This window comes from Cotesia typhae, unplaced genomic scaffold, assembly GCF_013202065.1.
Source record: "Cotesia typhae breed Kobodo isofemale line unplaced genomic scaffold, CoteBio_Ctyphae contig_22, whole genome shotgun sequence".
Classification (NCBI taxonomy): Eukaryota; Metazoa; Arthropoda; class Insecta; order Hymenoptera; family Braconidae; genus Cotesia; species Cotesia typhae.
This window is the reverse complement of record NW_027423728.1, coordinates 8,637,443-8,658,373: the sequence shown is the minus strand read 5'-3', so window position 1 is coordinate 8,658,373 and position 20,931 is coordinate 8,637,443. Positions and strand designations below refer to the sequence as shown.

Sequence of the window (20,931 nt, the reverse complement as noted above, 5' to 3'; positions counted from 1 at the left end):
ATATATATATATATATATATATATATATATGTTGAACCGGATTTGAAATAGTTAATTTAAAAAATGCTAGGCTTCGAAATGGATGTTTCTAAAATCTTCCAATTCGCCATCTCCAGCATCCAGAATTACAGTAAAGAAGAATCTCAACTGGAGCTCAACTCAGGAAGCTGGAGATATCGATTTACATAAATGACGGCATCAACGTATACTGCTCCGAGGCAGAGTCAAGCGGAATAAAGTTTTAGGGTTTTGGCTGCTGCAGAGTCAGCCAAAAAATCAACAGCTTGTTTTTACTACTAAAGAAAGGCTGGATGGAATCCTATATTTAATATTATATTAAATTCTGAGAAACTCTCTAAATCTACGATCCGTTTTTGCTGTAATTGAGAGCATGAATCTTTTTTTGAGATAAATTCCTCCGAAGGTACCACGATCAATAAAATTATTTCACTCTGCTGATATTTGTAAGGACAGTTTTAAACGTCAATCCTGCTTCATCTTTGATGATCATGGTACTAATAATAAATTAAAACACTGAGGGAGAACATTAAGGTGAAAGGTCACTGTCTTAATTAATTCTAAGGACCAAAAGGATCTGCAAAAATCACTTACAAGTGTTGAATAATTTTTTTGTGTTTAAATATGTACATATTTAAGTTTAAACTAATTTTAATTATTTAATTTTTTTATCACTTTCTGTGAAATAATAATAATAATAATTAATAAAAATATCTTTTTATAAATCTTCTGGGTCATTTGTCGGGAGGATCAAGGAGCTAGTTATAATAATATAACGTGTAAGTAACTCCGAGAAGCGGAAAAACGAGTTGAGGGAAACTCGAAAGGAGCATCCACCTGACGCATTATCACCCCTAGGCTTTAGTTATGGGGCTGTTAAACCTTATCGGGTCATCGGTCAGTTTAAGACTACAAGTGCACTAACTATGTAATCATGCCAGTTGCATGCACTTTAATTATAATAATAATAATAATTATTATTATTTATTTATTTATTTATCTATTACATAATATTGAAGAGATAAATTAAAGTAGTCAATAGCGGATTGATCAGCAAGGTTTGTTTATCTTTTCAGATGTCTGTGTGTGTATTATTGGGTTGATCACTTTAAAAGTTGAATTTTTTAACGGAACTCAGGTGGATTAAAAAGTAAATAATTAAAATAGTTTATCAATGGAATAAAAGTTTTGAATGTAAAAAAAAAAAAAAGAAAATGAATAATAAAAAAAAGACATAAATTTATGGGAGACGGCGCCAGTAAGATGTTAGATCGACTCACGAGTTCGCACGCCACACAATTTGATCTTAGATAAAATGCACAACTAGGTTACTCCTCACTCGTTATATTATGCTATTCCATTTAATTGGCCAATAATAAACTAAAACGAAATAAAGAACCCGGAATAAAATATATGACATGATAACTCTTTTCGTTTTACTACTGCATTTTTTTAATTTTATTTTTAACCATCAACAAAAATGATAATTTTTTATCCATTAAATATGTAGTTTAAGTTATGCAGCCAGAAAAAAATATAAGTCACACATGTTTGAGCTCAAGGAGAATGAGAAAATAAGATGCCCTTTCATCTCCGGCAACAAGTGAATTAAACGAGACAAGTACTAAGTAAAAAAAGTAAACGATGCTTTCGTGATTATTTTCAGTCACACCAACTCCCGTCTGCTTAATTGCTAATTAGTTGACGTAATACCGGTAATGAGCCATCTTTTCCGTTATCCCTACGAATCTCTTCTTCATGAGTATAAGTATAAGTAATGCTCTAAGCTTGCTCATATATTAATTATTGTTGTCAGGATTCAGAAAATTGATAATAATTTTTTTTTTTTTTTTTTAATTAAAAATGTATCAATTTAAAGGTTTAGAATATTTGTCAATAGAAAATTTATATAATTTTGATAAAAGTAATTAAAAAAAAAAAAAAAAAATCTTTTTAGTAATTATTGAATTTAAAATGCAATAAAAATGATTTTTTATAATACGACCATTATAAAACTCGTTTATAATGAAAAATAAAACTATTAATCAGAATTTTTAATGCTCAAAGTCGTTATCCATAAACAAAATTAAATTAATAAAATAAAAACGGAAATTTTTATCGGCAATTTATTTAAAATACCCGGTATAATAACAATAACAATAATTTAATAAATAGGGATTTAAAAATGAGCTTTATCGAATTTGAAGTGTTTAATTTCAATATTAATTAAAATATTTGAGAATAAATTTCAGAGGAGAAAAAAATAGCCTGATATGTATATATATATATATATATATATATATATATATATATATATATATATATTATATTATATTACAACAGATTAGAATAAATCAAAAACAAGGAAAGGAATGATTCTATCGAAGTCGAAATAAAAATGTATTTAGACAAAATGTATTTAGTAAGAGGGAGCGAGAGGATGAGCGATAAATGAAAAAAGAAAAGGAGAGTCAGAGAAACGGTGATTTAAAATGAGGGTTAATCCGGCTCATGACGGGACAAGAACCATCAGAGAGGCCGAGAGGAGGAACCGCATCCCTGAAATGATCGACGATCCCAAAGTGTTCGCTCGGTCGAGCCCGAACTCAATTTCTTGACAAGCTACAGTGACTATCAACTAACAACTATCACCGAATCTTGATGATCCTACATGCTACATGTCTATACATACGTACACATTATTCGAGTTTTAATTTTACACTTAGCAGCAACAACCTGATTTTCTATATTGGATAGACATTGATTGCATCACTACGCCGCTATTCGCTATGGAGCCTGACTGCCTGAACTGAACCACTCTAGGTCAATAACGAACGACATTTAGTCTCATTCGAGACCAACAGATAACCAAAGATCTCTTCTGTAATGTCCTTCCTACGTTTTCGACAAATCGCTGGTTGTTTTCAACAAACTCCTGATATGGAGTTTTTATGAAGATCACCACTCTAAAAATTTTTCTATTTACATCAAGAAGGTACTCAAGTAAATTTTTTTTTTTTTTTTTTTTTTATGTTTTTGAAGACAATTTTCAACGAGATTTTTCTAGCTTTCCCTAGATGACAATTAAAAGATTGAGTGTAGGAGTAATCCTTGAATGGAAGGACTTGTAGCAGAAGCTTAGCCAATTGTTTAGGCTGTCAACCGAGAATTTTCGTGGCACTGAAAGTACCTGAGCTGCATAAAATTAAAATGGTCATGTCCCAGGTATAAAGCGACGACAAAAGTTTTCGAAAAGAAGCAAAATAAGTACCTTAGTTGGAAGGAGAGCAAAGAGCCGTTTTTCCCTGGCGTGATTTGTGAAAGTATTTCTGCAATTTAAAAGAGCATTTGAATAGTTTGTTATTTATAGTTTTTTGGACTATTACATTAACATAAATAAAATAGCGGAATTACCTGTGTCCAACGGTTAATGTATGGCAGTAAAAAAAATATTTAACTATCTGTAGTGTCTATAGATACTTATATCATCAGGCGGGGGTGCCTAAGGCTAGTAGTAAAATAGCTTCGATGTAGTCGCGGATTGGTAGATTTTTAGCGAGAGTCAAGACGATTGGCTACAACCGGTTCTCTTTGGCACAAAGGAAAAGACCGATGAAACTGAACGGTCACTCCCTTCTCAACCATATTCTCATCTATTCTCATCTCTCCTCATCTCTCCTCATCTCTCCTCGGCTAAGAAGATCCTCTACTCAATTTAGAGATCCTCAGTGCAGATCAACAAGATGAGTAGTCGAGTATACCCAGCTAAATCTTACCTCTCTAACTTTTATTTGAATTTACTGTTTGAAGGTTTCACGGTTTAGACTCTAAACTCAAGACTCTAAATTGTATAGCAAACCCTAGGTATCGAATCCGGGCCCTGTCATCTCCAACAACAGGAATATAACCTACCAGGTATACTCTCTCTTTAAAAGTTTACCGAGAATTCCCTCCCCGAAAATCCTCTTTCAATTATTTACTGTGATTTTTATTTTTAAATTACTCTCAAAACATTCATTTAAATATTACTAGATAAATAAAAATACAATTATTGTAAATTATAATAATAATGTATATATCCTACTCATTTTTTACAATAAATTAAAGTATGTTGTTTATTCAGCTTTTTATTTGCTTGAATACCTGTTAGTCATTTATTCTTTTTTTTTTTTTTTTTTTTTTTTTTTTCTATAATTTTATCAAGTACGTACTTTAACTACTGAATATTACGTACCTTCACTTTAACCTTTGTCTTATTATTTATTTTATTAGAATGTTTGTTCAGTATATTCAGTGTGATTTAATAATTTTAAAATTTTTACAAGATTTTTTTTAGAGAATCTATTGACCATTTGGAGGCTATAGAAAGTTTCAACTAGATTTATTAGCATTTAATAAATTGAAATGGAGTTTTTTTTAAATATATTATTTTTTTATTCTATTAGATAATGATACTAAAATCAGCAGATACTTGATAATTTTTTTATTTTATTTTTAAAATAAATTAGGACTAAGAAAATATTTTTTTTTTTTCAATTCCATATATAGTTATTTTTAGTAGTTACATGTAAATTTATAAAAATAATTTCTTTAGAACAATTTATTTGTTTAAAAAATCATAAAATTAATTTTTTAAATTAAAAATTAAAATTAATCAATTTAAGACTCCAAATGGTCATTTGACATCTATAAATATTGTTATCTACTCCAATTTATTTAACATTATCCTTTATTTCCAAAATAAAAAAAAAAAAAAAAAAAAATAAATAAATAAAACTCACCAGCAATAAAACAGAACTCCACTGTGATGACTATGAAATAGATCCTTCAAGACCGCGGGTCATCCCGCTGAAAAATGTAAATAATCCTGATCTGAAAAACTACCACCAGCACCAAAACCATCAGCAGCTATTCCTTGTATTTTCTCGCACTTCACTAATAATAATAATAATAAAAATAATAAGCACCAGCATTTACATTTACATCCATATCAGCCAACCAGCACAATTACCTAGAACGTCCAGCAATCAGTAATCCAACGAAAATAAACAACAAAACAAAAACAATTAAACTCGACGATCGTTGGGATTGTTTCCCAGCATCTTAAATTACGTTGTCTACATCTTCAGCACTTTAATTATCACCTGTCGACATTGTTCCAAACTTATTCTGAACTCTGTGAGATTATTTTGTATTTAAATACCATTTCGGTATTGTGACGTCACGGCTGAGCAATAATTTTTTTTATTATAAAACTTGTCACCTAAAACCAATAGAATATTTCGTTATTATTAAATTAAATTAAAAAAAAAAAAAAAAAAAAAAAAAAAAAAAAAAAAAAGAGTAATTAATAAAAAAAAATAAAATTTACCAAAATAAAAACTCGAAAATGTCAACTACGTAGCAGAATTCATGGTTTCGTTCATTCCCTTTTACGTTGGGCGCCGGCTGTGTTACTGAAAGAGAGGTTATGCCAGAACCTCCTATTCAATATTAGCAAAATATCACTTTGTTTGTCAACTGATTCACAATTCACAAGCGAATTGCAAATTCCGCCATAATACATCACTAATCAGCTGTTTTTAAAAACCAGAATGTAACAACAAACAAAGAATGTTTTGTGAGAAACCCACTGTATTGGAGCACTGGGTTATCAATATTATGTGTTAAGGCATCCGACGGCATCCAGACCTTTCTAGACGCTAGTAAATGTTTTAAACTTTGAACAATAATCACAAGTATGCTCACTGTTCACTGTACAATTGTCGTCGCCAACAATACGTTTGATGAACACTCAGACAAATGGTTTTTGTCTTTATAATTGTTAAACAAATGGCTTTAAAGCTAGATACTACATATTTACCGTCCGACGGTTCAATTGTGACTGCAATAAGTAGTCTCAACTGCTGTAACCCCCACCAAGAAGGAGTTTGCTGAACGAAGTCGACACCCTGTTGGGGCGGACTGCTGATAAATCCCTCCTTTGCTGTTTCTTCATATCGCTAAAGACTACCCATTTGTTTTTAACTCCGCCTGTTTTGTTTTAATCTTTTAACAATTCATTATTTTTTTAAAAATGCTAATTTACTAACCAAAATTCGGATGGTACTGTTCAATTCAAGGTTGCCATCAAATTTTGAGATTTTTTATTGTGAAGATACGAATTTGCTTTTAACAGATGTTTGCCGGTGAATTTTTGGTCTTCATGGAGAATTTTTGGCAAAATTTATATAATTACAGTTTGGTAACCAAAGTTTACGTATCATTTAAATTAACATAAATTTGCATTTCAGCGCCTCTTACGGCTAAAAAAACAACCAAAAATTTTGAATTTTGAGTCGGCGCCAGAAACTCAAGAATCAACGTCTCTGCGGCAGAAACTGAAAGCGTAAAATTTAGAATGGAAGTTTTTGGAGTTGTCTGGACGATAGAAGATATACTATTAAGTTTTCTTAGGTTTTATAGCGGTAGTAAAAGCAAGGTAGTAATGGCTGTAATAAAATCTTCTTTAATGACGTATTGTTTTAATTGCAAAACTTATAAAGATATAATAGATCGGGTTAATTATTTTTAGAGGTTTGTTGTGGTTTTACGGAACAGGGTTAGTAGCTGCAATAAAAAAAAAAAAAAATTAATAAATCTTTAAATGATTTTATTTATTATTTTTGGATAAAAATGAAGCAATTAAGGTTTTAATTACAACATTATTGAGTTTCAGGTCTGGAGAATCCATTTTGGAACATTTATACTAACATAATTTCAATAATTTATTGCTGATTAATATCTAAGTAAGTATTTTTGTCATTATGATCAACGTATTGATACAAGAAATAAATCAATGTATTTCTTTGGAAATTTTTTAAGTTTTGTAATTACAAACTCAGTAATTATTTTTTGTTTGCTGGATAACGCGCTTACTTTTTTTGTAAGTGATAATTTAATTAGGAATGACTGTACAAAGCTAAATTTATTGATGAATCATACTCAATCTATGAATTATTATTATTGCGCTATCACTACGGTACTAATTATCAATTTTATAGAAAGGTAGGAATTTTAAACAATAATTTTTTTCCTTTTTTTTTATACAAGTTTGGATAAATAATTGATGAATATTAATAAATAATAATTTTTAGGTAAAAATATGTAAAACAGGTTGCTTCAAAATAATTTAAAGCCTTAAAAAAATATTTTATAATCAAATAATTTTTAAGTTTTATAAATATTAAGTATTTTTAAAAATTACATAACAATAATATAATTCCGCTAACGTTGCATTTAAATATTATTTTTAAAAATAAAGTGCGTAAATATTTTAACTATAAAATACTCCAAAATGAAATTTGTTTTTAAAATGGCTTTAATGATTGTTAATATAAATATTTTTATTAATATTAAGTATTTAATATAAATAATTAGATTTTTCAATAAAAAAAAGTCTGTAAAAAATTAATAAGACGTTCAAAAACTTGCTCCAAATGTTAAATCTAACAAAAATACTCATAAATTTTAACTAAATTAGTATTTTATAAATAAATTAAATTATTTTTATCAAAATTTTAGTCAAAAATCTAAAAATCCAAAAATTTTGCCGAAACCCGGGATTGAACCGGGGACATTTAGATCTTCAGTCTAACGCTCTCCCAACTGAGCTATTTCGGCGTCGTGGTTAAAAAAAAAAAAAAAACTGTCTACAAAAAGTAAACGAAATAATTAACTAAAATTTGATAAAAAAAAAAAAATAATCTTGCCGGCGGTGAATCATTATTATCATTACCTTAGCTCATGAATAAAAATAATAAATGATTATCATTAAAATTATCGGTAATTAAAGCGACTTTGGAGTTTGGAGCACTGTCAAAAAAATAGTTGCGTTACAATAACAATGGCGGTAGCTCAATAATTGATTAATCATTATTATGTTCTCACGAGTAACGACACTTATCATTTGTTTCTATAAGTTTACTTAAAACTCGGTTAATTTATTCATTCAATACTCGTTAACCAGTACACAAGTCAATTGGTGAGTTTTCGTCTATCAATCTTTAATGTTTTATTTTTTTAATTAAAAATATTGATCTTGTAAACAGCAACGTTGATTAAATTTATTATTCATAAAAAATATTTTCATATTGTCGCTGTAAAATAAATTATTGTGTTAGTGACAAACAATTACATAATTAAATAAGCAAAAATAAAACATAACCTAATTTTTGTATTGATCCAGCTGACTGATGAAATAATTTTTTTTTTTTAAGAAAACAGCAGACAAAATGCAGCAAGCTATGCTCCTGTGTAATGGAGTTCAGACTCATGTTATGACAGAAGGCCGATGGGTTGAAGAAGGTCTCTCTCCGACCGGTTCCAAGGACTTGGTGATAGTGATTCCCGGGAATCCCGGAATTCCTAGTTTCTACGTCGACTTCATAAAATCCTTGAAGTCGCGTCTACCTTCTGAGACTCCTATCTGGACTGTGGGTCATGCTGGACATGTCCAGCCGCCTAAAAATCTGTGTTTCATATCTGAGGATGATTCTAACAAGCCAGTTTATACTTTACAGGATCAATTGGAGCACAAGGTATTTTATATTGTAATATATATCTTAATTATTTTTTTTTTTTTTGTGCAAAAATTAAAAATGGAATTTTTTTCTGATAAAAAAAATTAAAAAATTGTTAAGCCACAGCTAAATTTAATGTAATAAATTATTTTGTGACTCAGGTGGCCTTTATCAAACAATATGTCCCCAAGGATGCAAAGCTTCACTTAGTAGGTCACTCCATAGGCTCCTGGTGCATTCTTCAGTTATTAAAAGACCAAAAAATAGCAAAACAAGTTATTAGATGTTACTTGTTATTCCCGACAATCGAACGAATGGCTGAAACTCCAAATGGAAAATTTCTTACTAATTTTGTAAGTTTAATTTACATTTACTTATATTTTATGATTAATTAAAACTAAAATAAAAAAATTATTTACAGGTTTTAAAAATAGCAAGTTTGATAGTATTTTTAGCCTGGATATTTTCGTTCTTCCCGGTGGTATTACAATTAATTTTAATCCGTATATTTGGAGGTTTCTTCGCTGGAGTTACTAATAAAAGTATAAAGCCAGTCCGTCAACTCTTGGAACCACCTGTACTGGACAGAGTCTTCAAACTGGCCCAAGACGAGATGGTCAAAGTTCGAGAGCGGGATGACGAGTTGATAAGCAATTACAAAAATAAACTCTGGCTGTATTACGGCGCAACCGATGGCTGGACTCCACAAAACTATTGCACTGAATTGAAAGTAAAACATCCCGATATAAATGCCCAGACATGTAAACGCGGATTTCGACATGCATTTGTACTGACTGACGAGGTTGAAGTCGGTAAAATGGTTGGAGATATCATTAATGAAACTATGTCAAACAACCCTTAATCACTAAATTATCTCAACCAGTCAATTAATTATTTTTAATATAAGTGCATTTACAGAGTTAATATGGGCTAGGATTTGTAACAGATTTTTTATAATTAAATAAAATATTTTGTTCGTTTAATAAATTTTATTTTATTTAATGAGAATGGAAAAAAAAAAAAAAAAAAAAACGAATTTAATTACCTTGTGAAAAACTTACGAACCAGAGCGTAATGTATTTATATTTATTATAATTATAATAATTAATATTAATATCGCAATTAAAAAATCAGAGCTTTTGTTTTTCTTTTTTAGCTTGCTCGGTAAGTGCCTCTAGTCGATCATGCTCTTCAATCAGAGCTGTGACTTCACCAGCTGATAAAATTCTTGTTATTGTTTTGCCATTCTCACGTGTTAAGGTCGCCATTTCAACTAAAAACAAACAAATAAATTAATTATTTATCTATCTACATATTACAAAAATGATTGATAAGTCTATTTATAATTTTAGACATTAAAAAATTTATTGATAAAAAAAAATAATATCTTACCTTTTTCAGCAGTAAGTTTGGTCATATCAAGAGTCTTGGACAAAACTTTAATCGCCAAAGCCTGAGAATCTTTCAAAGTGGTCTCTCCCTCTTTGTACTCCTGCTTCAGTGAGGAAATAGCTGCTGCAGAATTATTCCCGATACAGGTGGCCTTCCACCCTCCGTAGTTTCCACTGGGGTCGGACTGGTACAGCTGGTAGCCGTAGTGCTTGTCCCAACCCATGTAGAGAATTGAAACGCCGAAAGGTCTCTTACCACCAAACTGAGTGTAAGCTTGCTTGACATCGCACAGCCATGACACCAACTGCTCGCAGGGAATCGTCTCGCCGTACTGGAGCAAGTATCTTTGCCCGATCAATCTCAGCTCGTTTGTCAACACGTTTGCGTCGGAAGTTATCCCGGCGACTGAGCAGACAACGTCGTCGTTGAGCTTGTAAATTTTCTCGGAGAAAAATACCTCATCGAGGAGTTTGTTTGTGTTTCGCCGCTCAGCTGCTAAGAGAATCCCGTCGTTCGCTAAAATTCCCAAACAGGTTCCTGCGTGACTGATCGCTTCCATCGCGTACTCCACTTGGTACAAACGTCCCTCGGGAGAGAATATTGTTGTACGGGTGTCATATCTGCGAGCCTGAAAATTTTTAAATAAATTTTTTTTTTTTTTTTTTTATTTCAATTTTGACAGTGCCAAAAAATTAAAATTGAAAATTAATTAAATTAATTTTTTGTTTTTTTTTTAATTTACAAGTAATTAATAAAATATATTATTTTCAAATGATTAAGTTATATGAATGACAATGCAATATCCAATATAACCTAACTTCTAAAACTTTACAGGATATATAAAAATAAAGTACTATTTTTCGGCTTTTTATTTTTCGATAATATTGCTTAAAGTTTATTATTAATTAAAAAAAAAAAAAAAAAAAAAAACTCACCATTTTGTTGAATTATTTGCAATATTCGTGTATTTAATAAATTGTTTATTCACTGTCTTGCTTAACAGTGTCACTTACACCGTATTGAAATGAGCTTCTATATACCTCTTGAAAACAAGCCTTCATGAATTAGATAAGTCAGTTTCCAAATGTCAAATTTTATTTTATCAACAGCTGATACTTTTTTTACAAATTTATTATATTTTTTTAGAGGGAGTTTGTTGTTGTTGTCACATTCGTTTTGACATACATACCACGTTGTTTTTGGTTAGAACAATTAACAATATTAATTATTTTAAATACTATAAAAAATTAACCGATCACCACATTAATAATGCACAATGTCAACAGACATTTTAGAACTGTTAAAATCACCAGAAATGACAAAACTTTGCGCTCCAATGGTGCGATACAGCAAGTAAGTATTTTTAATTAAATTCAAAATTAATAAAAATTTAATGAACCATATATTTTATGAAAATAGATTAGCTTTTCGGACACTAGTGAGACGTTACAACTGCGATGTCTGTTTTACACCCATGATCGTGGCTGATTCCTTTGTGAAGGCCAAAGAAGCACGTGACAATGAATTTTCAACAAATGTTGGAGATAAACCTCTGGTTGTTCAATTTGCAGCTAAAAATCCAGACGAATTTGCTGATGCTGCTGAACTAGTTGCTCCGTAAGTAATTAATTAATAAATAAATTTGCTCCGAAAATATCTGTAAAATCAATTTTCATGATAATTATTTATTTTATTTTATTTTCAAAGTATAAATACAAAAAATAATTAATTAATAGATACTGCAGTGGAGTGGATTTAAATTGCGGGTGTCCTCAGAGCTGGGTAATGAGCGACGGTTACGGCGCGAGACTACTAGAAAACCCACAGCTGGTCAAAGACCTAGTTCTTCAAGTGCGAAATCGCATCCCTGCTTCTTTTACAGTTTCCGTAAAAATTCGGCTGCTGAATGACGTAAAAAAAAGCGTAAACTTTTGCAGAACAATGGAACAAGCTGGAGTGTCGTTCTTGACAATCCACGCGCGGACTCCGCAGATGAGAAAGGAACCCATCAACATGGAGGGCCTGAAACTGATCCGCGATTGCGTTGACGTTCCTCTGATAGCCAACGGCAACGTCAGGTCTTTAGAAGATGCCGAAGCGCTCCACCAAGAGTCCAAGTGTCAAGGAGTCATGGTAGCCAGCGCGATCCTGAGGAACCCAGCTATCTTCTCCGGAGCTCCGGTGACTCCTCTCAGCTGCATTCAAGATTGGCTTGATATTTCTTCAGCGATCCCGACAAAGTTCCTTATCATGCATCAGCATCTTGTGCTCATGCTGGAGAAAATTTTGCCCTACGAAGAGCGGCTGGTGTTCAATGTCCTCAAAGACTTCCAATCTGTCTACGACTTCATTGAGTCTTACTATAATTTAAAGCCTAGAGTTCGCTCGGACTTGGATTTTATCAAGCCCATTGATTGTGATTATTATGTTAAAAGTTTTGATAAAAAACGCAAGTCTTTGGATGTTCTGATGACTGATCCAGATACTGATGAATCCTATTTTTCTGGATTTTTTAATTATGACTGAGCATCAACCGGTTAGTTGATGTTAACTTTTTTTTTTTTTTTTTTTTTTTTTTTTTTTTATAAAAATAAATTTAAATTACTGTACAGTAACAATGGAAAGTTAAAGCAAAAGTATTTGATATTTGTAAAATCGATCGGCGAGCGACGCGTGCGCGCCTCATTTTCTGTAATATATTAAATATATTTACTATCCAGAAGGAAGTCGTGGCATACTCATTGACAAAAGAATTTTTTCCAGGTTCTATTTTTTTTTTTTTTTTTTGATAATTACTATTAAATATTGAATTAATAATGAAAATTATTCAGCTAATTTGTGTGTGAAATTTATTTTCTATTTAGTTTGTATTGTTTGACTTTATAAATAATAATGATAAACAATAATATTACCCGAAAATCTGATAATTTTTGATTAATTACACAAATATTGAAACAACGAAGTGATCTAATAATGCCGCCGCTAACTGTGAGTGTTACTTAGATATTAATTTTATCAATTCATACTTGTGTTGAAAGAATTAGCAATCATTTAAATCTATAAATTTATTTAAAAAAAAAAATCTTTTTTCCAAAAAAAAATTTTAATTTACTAAAAATTGAGTTTGAAAATAATTGAAATATTACTTTAAATAAAAATAAAATAATAATGTAGTCCCTCAAAGAATGTGTAAAAAAAAAAAAAAAAAAAAAAAAAAAAAAAAAAAAACCAGTTCTCATTTTAAATAATTAAATTGCCAAAGCCCCAATTACTTAAGCGTACAAATGAAACTGGAAAATTTTCAGTAAATTAAAATAATTAAGTATTATGACTATGTTTATCTTTGTCGTTACATAATTACAAAATAATAGACCACGATGAGCATCTATGTGCTCAATGGCAAGCTGTCAGTCCTTTATTGATGGACCAGTGAGTATAATAAAAATATTTATATTCTTCTTGATCAATACAATTAAAAAAATAAAAATGAAAAATTTATTTTTAATAATTTAGGTAGCGGCATAATGGTGACAAGAATGGGAGCGAGACGTACAGGATTCAGCGTGTTGTCCGGGAGCGGCTCGAGCTTGAACAGCCGGTCGAGCTCTGGAGTCCTGAAAGACCGGGCTAACATGTCTTTCATGCTGGTGGTGATGTTTTTTGCAGTGTTTGGGATTATAGTGCTGACGGAGATATTTCTAATTGACGAAAAGCGGGGAAATAGTAGAACAGGAGCGTTTGGAGGTCATAGGAGCGGACATAGAGTGGGCTCGGCCCTCGACCGACCTGATTACGAGGAAGTCGTAGCTGATGACTATGCAACCTTGAAAGGAGGCTTTGACGCTCAAATTGGGCTACTGTTGATGAACAATAATTTGGAATCAAAAGCTGCTGAAGCTATTCCTTCAGATCCCAGGGGAATGTCCAGCTTGCCCCCCAGTGTTGAAGTTAGACTGCCGTCGCTGGATCCCAGCTTGCAGATGACTGATGCAGAATGGTTGCCAATTACTAACACAAGGTACTTAATTTTAATAAAAATTTTATAAAATTATTTTTAATAAATACTCTTTCAGATTTAAATTTTTTGTTTACTCGGCGTTTTACGACGATCGAGCCGTGGGTAGTCGGAACGGCGGAAGCTCCAGCCTGAGTATGATCCAGTCAAAAAAGGGAAAAATAATCGGGAAATCCCCGGGCTTAATAAGAATAATCGGAGCAACGAAAACACGAACCCCAGAACGGGTTTGGTGCCGGCTTTGGTATCGCTTCGAACGAAACAACACCAACGTGACGTTATCAGTGACAGTCGCGGCTAAAATAAAGGTGATAAGAGAAAACTGGAACCTGAAATACAGCGCTTGTTTCATTATCTGTTCATTGCCTAATCAAGCGCCGTCATTGTCCAATTCCAAGGCGGTATCTCTCCCGGAATCGGTAAGCGTCGTCGCTAAACTACGTACTGCACCGGCGAATCGAATATTTATACAAAATCGCCCGGAAAATCGGCCCAACACCCGACAAGATCTTGCTATTTGTGTTAAGCCTCTTCATTATGATTACAATCGAGTAAGTTTTTTTTATTTTTATTATTTATAGGAGCAATGATAATAACTTTTTTTTTTTTTTTTTTTTTTTTTTTGTTAGGTTTTACAATTAATTGAGTTCATCGAGCTTCATCGAATATTGGGAGTCAATCATGTGACTCTGTACAACGACACTGTGGGTACAGAAGCGGATTGTATTTTAAAGGATTATCAAAGTCGTGGATTAGTGACTTTTCTTTCTTGGCATCATCTAGATATGATATCACAACGGGAAATACGTACTGAAGGCCTTTTTGCAGCTCTTAATGATTGTTTGTATCGTTCAATGTATAAATATGAGTATGTTGCACTTTTGGATCTTGATGAATTTATTGTTCCACGGCATAATGATACTATTTTACAACTAATTCGGTAAATATTATTATTATATTAAAGAAATTTTTTTTTTTTTTTTTTTTTAATTTATTTTATTAAACTTAGGTGGATATCAAGTAGAGTAAATCCAAAAACAAGTAGCGCATTTTCATTTCAAAATGCATTTTTTTATCTTCAATGGCCTGACGATCCTTGGGTAACTGTCAGCAAGACACCAACAGAAGCCGGATTGATAACACTCCGTAAAACACGCCGTAAATCAAAATTACACCCCCATAAACAACGTTCCAAGTACATATGCAAGCCGAGAGATATAATAGAAGCTGGAAATCACTTTGTTTGGGAATTTTTGGCCGGACATGGAACCCTAAATGTCCCGGCAGACGCAGCAATTCTCCACCACTACAGAGTTTGTGAGTTTGGTGGGAACGATTGCATTAAAACGCCCTCGATTATTGACAGGACTGCTTACAAGTATCGCGACAAATTGGCTGAAGATGTTGATAAAATTTGGACAGAGCTTAATGACAAATGTGTTCTTCCCGAGCTTGAAGCAGTGCCTGCATTATCACCTCTCGTACCAAGTAGCCCAGATGATATTCAAACGAGGTAGCATTATAATTTATAAATAAACATATTGATGATATTAATTAATATTAATTATGATTAATGATAATAAACCATCTTTGTCAACATTATTTTTACGAATATACAGAAGCAAGCACGGTATTTTTTTTTTATTTTTTAATAAAAATATCAATAAAATAAAATTTATCAATGGCATTAAAGCATATCTAGTATAAAAAAAAAAAAAAAAAAAAAAAAAAAAAAAAATAAACAAAAGTGGTATGTATGCATGCGCTCGGATATTGTAAGAAATTGCGGCCAAAAAATTTCAGAATATTTAAAAACTCTGAATTTATTGATAAAAAAAAAAAAGAACAAACTACTAATTATAATAATGTCAGGCTCTAATTTTCTTATTTTATTAAAATTTTTTGACTAATTAAATGTAAATATCAAAATTTTTAAATTGCTCAATAATTAACGGCCAATAATTATCATTGACGATATTTATCATCACTTTTAATTGTATTGTATACAAAAAAACTATTTTTAGTCCAAAAAAAAAAAAAAAAAAAAAAAAAAAAAAAAATTACACGAGACTGTAATGCACACGTAATTTAACGCTAAAATTTTTTAATCATTAAAATTGTAAAAATTAATGGTATTTATAATAATAATAATAATAATAATAATAATAATAATAACTAAAAGTATTATTAATGGTGCTTTAATTAAATAATAATAAATAACGGCGATTGTAGATTAAAAACCTAGATTAAATAAGTATTATATTATTTATTTATGATAAATTAATATTAAAAATCTTCATCAACATGCCCAGCTTTACTGATTGATATTTTTTCCGAGTTTCCTTTAAAATCAAGCGAGGCAGCTATCTCATGGCTTGTCACAGAGTTTAACAAATTGCCTCCGACGTTTTCAATATCAATGTCATCATCTTCCTCGTCGTCATCAAGGTCGCCATCAATCAGAAGATCGCTGTCGCTGTCATCCAGCGAACCAATACTGTCATTGGACTCGCGTAAACCGCGAGGTCTGCCTGACATTGTCCCATATATTCTTCTTTGGTTCAACTGTACCCGTGATGCTCTGCCAGTTATTTCTAAAAAATTTTTAAATAAATAATCACAATAAATAAATTTAAATCTATTAATAATAAAAATACCTCCGGGTTGATCATTTTTATCAGAGCTTCTCTCCGCTTCATCAAGATTTAATGGACGGATATTGTTGGTGAAAATCGAGTCATTGCCCTCCATTATAGTTTCAAAACTCACGTCCTCGCCTCTGAGTTGCTCCAATTGTCTCTTGGTAGCCGCTTGTCTTTGCTCAAACTTTTCTTGCTCGACCTTGGTCATGTCTTCGTACAAATGCTCTAGATAAGCCAAGTACCGGCATTTCTGCAGGTAATTATCATACACTCCTTTTAGTTCAACTTCAAATTTTTCAAATTCTTCCATAAATGCTGGACGGACTTTCCGCAAGGTTACCAGTCTTTTTTTATTCCTCTCTAATTCCATTTGACGTCTTTCAATTTTTGTTTCTAAATTTTGCTCAGTCTCCTAAATAAAATAAATAAAGAAAATATTTAATGACTAAAATATCAATCAAACTATACAATAATTGATTTGCATGAAATATTAAACTAGCACCTTAACATTATCAATCTGTCGCCGAGTATCATCAATATCCTTTTTCATACTATCGATAACATCTTTCAAAGCAACTTCTATTTGCGAAGTATCGAATTGTCTTACAGCTTTGTTATTCCGGACTTCCCGAAGCTGAACTTCTCTTCCCAATAAATCAAACAAACTAGCACCGCTGACTGTCAACTGGCTGGCCATTTGTCTGGTAATCTTCAATTCTGACAGCTCGTCGGTGATGTCTATTACCAGAGGATTCAACATTTCTCCGGACATTATTTCATCCTCAGCATTTTTATTCTGCGCTTCGTACAACGCTGTCGCTATTTTTAGAAGTTCATTAACTGCATGACCATCAGCTTGGTACAATTTTTTTGTATTTAATTTTATGTTGATCTTTATTGCCTGTAATAAATTTTTTTAATTAAATTAATTATTTTGTCTTTGAAAATTAATTATTTTTTTAGTTACAATAAATTCAGCGGCCCGTCGAATTATTGACACACGATTTTCTACAGTTTCATAGTCAGCAGTCATATCTGAATCAGGATCAAAGCGATGAATCAGCCAGACCAGAATTTCGGCAACCAAAGAAAAATTTGGAACTCGGAAATTTGACAGAGAAATTAATCTGGGATAACCCAAGAATCTCATTGTTTCAGTAAAATCTGAAATAATTTATTATTAGTATTTTTTTTATTAAAAAATTATTATTTTAATAAATAAATAAAACTTACTTCGTAAATCCCGGCAAGACATTGCAAGAAATTAATTTGGTAAAAAAACCACTGGAAATAATAACTATCTACAAGTGTATTAAAGTGTTTTGAAACTTTATTATAATTCAGTGTCATGCTTTAGTTACCTTGGCAACCAAATTAACAACACAGCATATATAGGGTGAGAATAGAAACCTCATTTTTTTATGACGGCCACCGTTCGTAGTAATTTTTATCGAAATACAGCCTTCAAATATTTTGCAATAAATTTTGTAATTTATAGCGATAGAATAAAAATATAAAATGGTAATTTTTGCACGTAATAAGTACATTAAAACTATTTACACAAATTTATTTTATTTATTATTCCTTAAAATATATAATTTAAAATTAATTAATCGAGAGTAATATTACGATCTTGTTTTATTTGCGAGCGCATTCTTTTTTGGTAAATGCGTTCTCGAGCAGCTTTGATTTTCCTCTTGCGCTTCAGCTCTTCACTCTCTGGATCTTCGACTTTTTCTGGAGTAATTGTCTTTCTGATCATAGCTCGCAGTTTCTCTAAAGCATCAGCAACATTTAGAGTCTGATAGCGGGTTACATCAGACTTTACCACCAAAAATCCATCTTTATTTATTTTATTTCGCTCCTGAAATAAAATTATTAAAAAATTATCATTAGAATTATTTTTAAAATTTGATTTAAAATTTTTATATTTCAATAAAAAAATTCAAACCTGAATCAATAATTTCTCTTTAATTTCTTCGGATAACCACGAGGCATCTTTAACGTTAAATCGTATGTCAACTTTAGTATTTGTTTTATTGACATGTTGACCTCCTGGGCCACTACTTCGGCTGTAAATTATCGTAAGTTTTTCCATTGGAATAAATCCACTGAATTTTGCATCTTTATCTGGTACCTGGAAAGTAAAAAAATTTTTTAATTGTCATTATTGTTATTGTTATCAGCTAAAAAATTATTTACAGTAAAATAAATGTCAGCTGTTATTAAAAATAATAGAATAAAAATTAATTTTGAAATATTAAATGTTATTTATTTAAAAAAAAATAAACTTACAAAAGTCGGAGTAAAAAGCTGATTTTTACTATTGGGATATAAATTTTCTTGTGAGTAAATATTTTTAAATGAACAATTACGAATACTATTTACAGAAGATAATGAGTTAATACTAAAAATTTTATTGCTCAAAATTCGAGCAATTTTAAAACTAATAGAATTCATTTTTTATATTTACAATTATAAAATTTATAAAAAAACAAATTTCAATTATTAAATAACCTTTCTTATTTCACGATATTTTACAACAGTACTCTGAACAACGGCGCCACCTAGTAAAGAATTTTATTAACGACCGTCGATAATGTCTTGTGCAACAGAAAACAGTCAAATTGAATGAATAAATTGATGGCATCTATATTGAGATTGCGCAAGAACTGACGGCAAAAAAATAACAGAATATATATATTTAAAAAATAAAAATGATACAGGTAACAATTATAACTTAATAATAATACTAAAAAAAGAGAAGAATATAAACATCCGGTTTCGACAGATTGTTAAATTAAGTATTAAAAGATTAAAATTGATGAGACTTTTATTTCTGAGAATAAAATAAAATTCCAGAAACGCAAAACCGGATTTATTAATAATTTTTTATTGGATTCCAGAGAAGAAATTTCCTCGGTAAATAATTACAAGAATTAATCACCAAAATAGAGCACAAGTTAACCCTAGATCGTTGTTCAGCATAATAGAAGTAACGGAAATAATGACTGAGTAATCAATATGTGAAAAAAATATTTAAAAATGTTGCGCAAAAATTAAATACTCAGGATATACGAATATATAGACAATAGAAAAATAAGATAATAGTAAAGATCCGGGTAAAACTTGACAACACTTGATTTAATGTGTGTTTTACCAATTACTACTTTCCATATGTCTATGTATTATATTTCTATCCACCAGAAGATTCAATCATTTTTATGTTTATATATACCTGAAAAAAATCTAACGTTTCAAGAATATATTAAGATTTAGCATTAATTCTTTAAAAAATTTTATATGGAGGTATTTATGTTGTTTTCGTGGATATCCCAGCGCCTGTTTCACAACAAACTTGATAGGTCCAAAAAGAAGTATTTATTATTTACGTAAAGGTCTGGGTTTTACATCTTTAGCTGCTGAGATCTGGCCTACTCTCGTACATCACCACATACAATGAATAAATTAACATTAATTCTTCATAATAATAACAATCTACCCTTTAGAAGAACAAAGAATACGGTAAGCTCTTATTGTAACACAGATTATTATAAGTATTTTATTAGCATCACCTTTTATTATTTATTATCGTTCTGTCTTACAGGTGTATTATTATGTTTATAAAAAACAACAACAACAATAATAATAATAATTTTTAGGCATTGATAAAAAATGTAAATAACAATGATTAAAGAAGAAATAACAGTATGTGGGATATTTAAGAACAAAGTCGGTAAGGTATATTAAATTTAGTACAAATAAAACAAGTAAAAACACACTCTTACATTAGCCCATTCGTTAAAAGAGGGACGCGACCTTCCTCTATCTCTCTTGGACACTTTCACTGAGTCCCGTGACTAAAATCCTCGTGACTTAAAGTCCCATGACTTCCTCTACATCACTCCAAACCGACCACCTCTTCTTCGGCGAGTATGCCAGTGCTGCATCAATCTTTTTAAATAAATATTAAACAGCTTGATTTTAATTGTGAATAAATTAAATATTCTAATAAGAGATAGAAGAAATAATGTTTTAATAACTAGTCCAAGTAACTCACGATTAAAAATGATGTAAACTGAGATTATAATTATTATTAACCAATAATAAAAAGAAAACACTCACTTTTTAAAACTATTCAATAGAAAACAAGCAGCGAAGATGTCGAGGAGAAGGGATTTTAACGTCATTAAACAACGAGAAAGGTACAGCAGGAGAACCTGGTAAATACAGAACCCATCAACTTGCTCACGCTCAGATTCGGTTGTATCTTCAAACGATACGGAAAGTTTATTTTAGTTTT

The 20,931-nt window shown here is 30.8% G+C and overlaps 7 protein-coding genes and 1 non-coding gene across 18 annotated transcripts in view; 3 read left to right on the top strand and 5 right to left on the bottom strand.

The window, feature by feature from the left end:
• The window catches only part of Wge (BAH domain and coiled-coil containing protein winged eye), a 43,185-nt gene extending 37,281 nt beyond the window's left edge, over nt 1-5,904 (bottom strand). For 5 of the 10 annotated variants that reach the window (XM_074238241.1, XM_074238249.1, XM_074238247.1 and 2 more), the window contains exons 1-2: nt 5,390-5,904; nt 4,800-5,281 (exon numbers count right to left, since the gene is read on the bottom strand). The gene's annotated coding sequence lies outside the window, so the exon portion shown is untranslated. Of the gene's footprint in view, nt 1-3,289; nt 4,378-4,799; nt 5,282-5,389 lie in introns of all 10 variants that reach the window. The other 5 variants (XM_074238243.1, XM_074238242.1, XM_074238245.1 and 2 more) reach the window with 5 other exon arrangements.
• Nucleotides 5,905-7,607: 1,703 nt separating this feature from the next.
• Trnaf-gaa (transfer RNA phenylalanine (anticodon GAA)) lies at nt 7,608-7,680 on the bottom strand. Its single transcript has one exon. It is a non-coding gene; the product is annotated as a tRNA-Phe (tRNA).
• A 60-nt stretch (nt 7,681-7,740) lies between these two features.
• Nucleotides 7,741-9,566, top strand: Sturkopf (lipid droplet associated hydrolase sturkopf). Of its 2 annotated transcripts, none has more exons than XM_074238257.1 (4): nt 7,741-8,041; nt 8,284-8,597; nt 8,741-8,932; nt 9,001-9,566. In XM_074238257.1, exons 2-4 carry the CDS (start codon nt 8,292-8,294, stop codon nt 9,439-9,441), a joined length of 939 nt encoding a protein of 312 aa, XP_074094358.1. In that variant the 5' UTR covers nt 7,741-8,041; nt 8,284-8,291; the 3' UTR covers nt 9,442-9,566. The 2 variants fall into 2 exon arrangements, with proteins under 2 accessions (XP_074094358.1, XP_074094357.1); XM_074238256.1 differs by having other exon boundaries at nt 7,744-8,041; nt 8,277-8,597.
• Nucleotides 9,567-9,615: 49 nt separating this feature from the next.
• Prosalpha3 (proteasome alpha3 subunit) lies at nt 9,616-11,029 on the bottom strand. Its single transcript, XM_074238258.1, has 3 exons — nt 10,907-11,029; nt 9,972-10,599; nt 9,616-9,852 (listed from the first exon to the last, which is right to left on the bottom strand). The coding sequence occupies exons 1-3, from the start codon at nt 10,907-10,909 to the stop codon at nt 9,710-9,712; spliced, it is 774 nt and encodes a 257-aa protein (XP_074094359.1). The 5' UTR covers nt 10,910-11,029; the 3' UTR covers nt 9,616-9,709.
• A 121-nt stretch (nt 11,030-11,150) lies between these two features.
• On the top strand, nt 11,151-13,368 carry LOC141524395 (tRNA-dihydrouridine(20a/20b) synthase [NAD(P)+]-like). The gene is made up of 4 exons (XM_074238255.1): nt 11,151-11,324; nt 11,391-11,588; nt 11,708-12,507; nt 13,277-13,368. Exons 1-3 carry the CDS (start codon nt 11,248-11,250, stop codon nt 12,495-12,497), a joined length of 1,065 nt encoding a protein of 354 aa, XP_074094356.1. The 5' UTR covers nt 11,151-11,247; the 3' UTR covers nt 12,498-12,507; nt 13,277-13,368.
• On the top strand, nt 12,567-15,994 carry LOC141524393 (uncharacterized). The gene is made up of 6 exons (XM_074238251.1): nt 12,567-12,959; nt 13,343-13,400; nt 13,485-13,989; nt 14,045-14,537; nt 14,616-14,926; nt 14,996-15,994. The coding sequence occupies exons 3-6, from the start codon at nt 13,496-13,498 to the stop codon at nt 15,501-15,503; spliced, it is 1,806 nt and encodes a 601-aa protein (XP_074094352.1). The 5' UTR covers nt 12,567-12,959; nt 13,343-13,400; nt 13,485-13,495; the 3' UTR covers nt 15,504-15,994.
• A 238-nt stretch (nt 15,995-16,232) lies between these two features.
• Nucleotides 16,233-18,031, bottom strand: Cluap1 (clusterin associated protein 1). The gene is made up of 5 exons (XM_074238252.1): nt 17,862-18,031; nt 17,596-17,792; nt 17,131-17,529; nt 16,644-17,040; nt 16,233-16,580 (listed from the first exon to the last, which is right to left on the bottom strand). The coding sequence occupies exons 1-5, from the start codon at nt 17,881-17,883 to the stop codon at nt 16,273-16,275; spliced, it is 1,323 nt and encodes a 440-aa protein (XP_074094353.1). The 5' UTR covers nt 17,884-18,031; the 3' UTR covers nt 16,233-16,272.
• A 150-nt stretch (nt 18,032-18,181) lies between these two features.
• On the bottom strand, nt 18,182-19,175 carry LOC141524398 (large ribosomal subunit protein mL62). Its single transcript, XM_074238259.1, has 3 exons — nt 18,924-19,175; nt 18,580-18,765; nt 18,182-18,492 (listed from the first exon to the last, which is right to left on the bottom strand). The coding sequence occupies exons 1-3, from the start codon at nt 19,086-19,088 to the stop codon at nt 18,238-18,240; spliced, it is 606 nt and encodes a 201-aa protein (XP_074094360.1). The 5' UTR covers nt 19,089-19,175; the 3' UTR covers nt 18,182-18,237.
• Nucleotides 19,176-20,931: the final 1,756 nt, after the last annotated feature.

Bases quoted from the DNA above. Each gene is read 5' to 3' on its own strand.
- Cluap1 (XM_074238252.1), bottom strand. From the start codon at position 17,883: ATGTCTTGCCGGGATTTACGAA. The intron at 17,793-17,861 runs GTAAGTTTTATT...AAATTATTTCAG, and splicing joins GTCTTGCCGGGATTTACGAA to ATTTTACTGAAACAATGAGA. The intron at 16,581-16,643 runs GTATTTTTATTA...AAAATTTTTTAG, and splicing joins TAAAAATGATCAACCCGGAG to AAATAACTGGCAGAGCATCA.
- Prosalpha3 (XM_074238258.1), bottom strand. The intron at 9,853-9,971 runs GTAAGATATTAT...GTTTGTTTTTAG, and splicing joins CAAACTTACTGCTGAAAAAG to TTGAAATGGCGACCTTAACA.
- LOC141524395 (XM_074238255.1), top strand. From the start codon at position 11,248: ATGTCAACAGACATTTTAGAACTGTTAAAATCACCAGAAATGACAAAA. The intron at 11,325-11,390 runs GTAAGTATTTTT...TTATGAAAATAG, and splicing joins CCAATGGTGCGATACAGCAA to ATTAGCTTTTCGGACACTAG. The intron at 11,589-11,707 runs GTAAGTAATTAA...ATTAATTAATAG, and splicing joins GCTGCTGAACTAGTTGCTCC to ATACTGCAGTGGAGTGGATT.
- LOC141524393 (XM_074238251.1), top strand. From the start codon at position 13,496: ATGGTGACAAGAATGGGAGCGAGACGTACAGGATTCAGCGTGTTGTCC. The intron at 14,538-14,615 runs GTAAGTTTTTTT...TTTTTTTGTTAG, and splicing joins TTCATTATGATTACAATCGA to GTTTTACAATTAATTGAGTT. The intron at 14,927-14,995 runs GTAAATATTATT...TATTAAACTTAG, and splicing joins ACTATTTTACAACTAATTCG to GTGGATATCAAGTAGAGTAA.
- LOC141524398 (XM_074238259.1), bottom strand. From the start codon at position 19,088: ATGAATTCTATTAGTTTTAAAATTGCTCGAATTTTGAGCAATAAAATT. The intron at 18,766-18,923 runs GTAAGTTTATTT...TTTACTTTCCAG, and splicing joins AGCTTTTTACTCCGACTTTT to GTACCAGATAAAGATGCAAA. The intron at 18,493-18,579 runs GTTTGAATTTTT...ATTTTATTTCAG, and splicing joins AAGAGAAATTATTGATTCAG to GAGCGAAATAAAATAAATAA.
- Sturkopf (XM_074238257.1), top strand. From the start codon at position 8,292: ATGCAGCAAGCTATGCTCCTGTGTAATGGAGTTCAGACTCATGTTATG. The intron at 8,598-8,740 runs GTATTTTATATT...TTTGTGACTCAG, and splicing joins AGGATCAATTGGAGCACAAG to GTGGCCTTTATCAAACAATA. The intron at 8,933-9,000 runs GTAAGTTTAATT...AATTATTTACAG, and splicing joins GAAAATTTCTTACTAATTTT to GTTTTAAAAATAGCAAGTTT.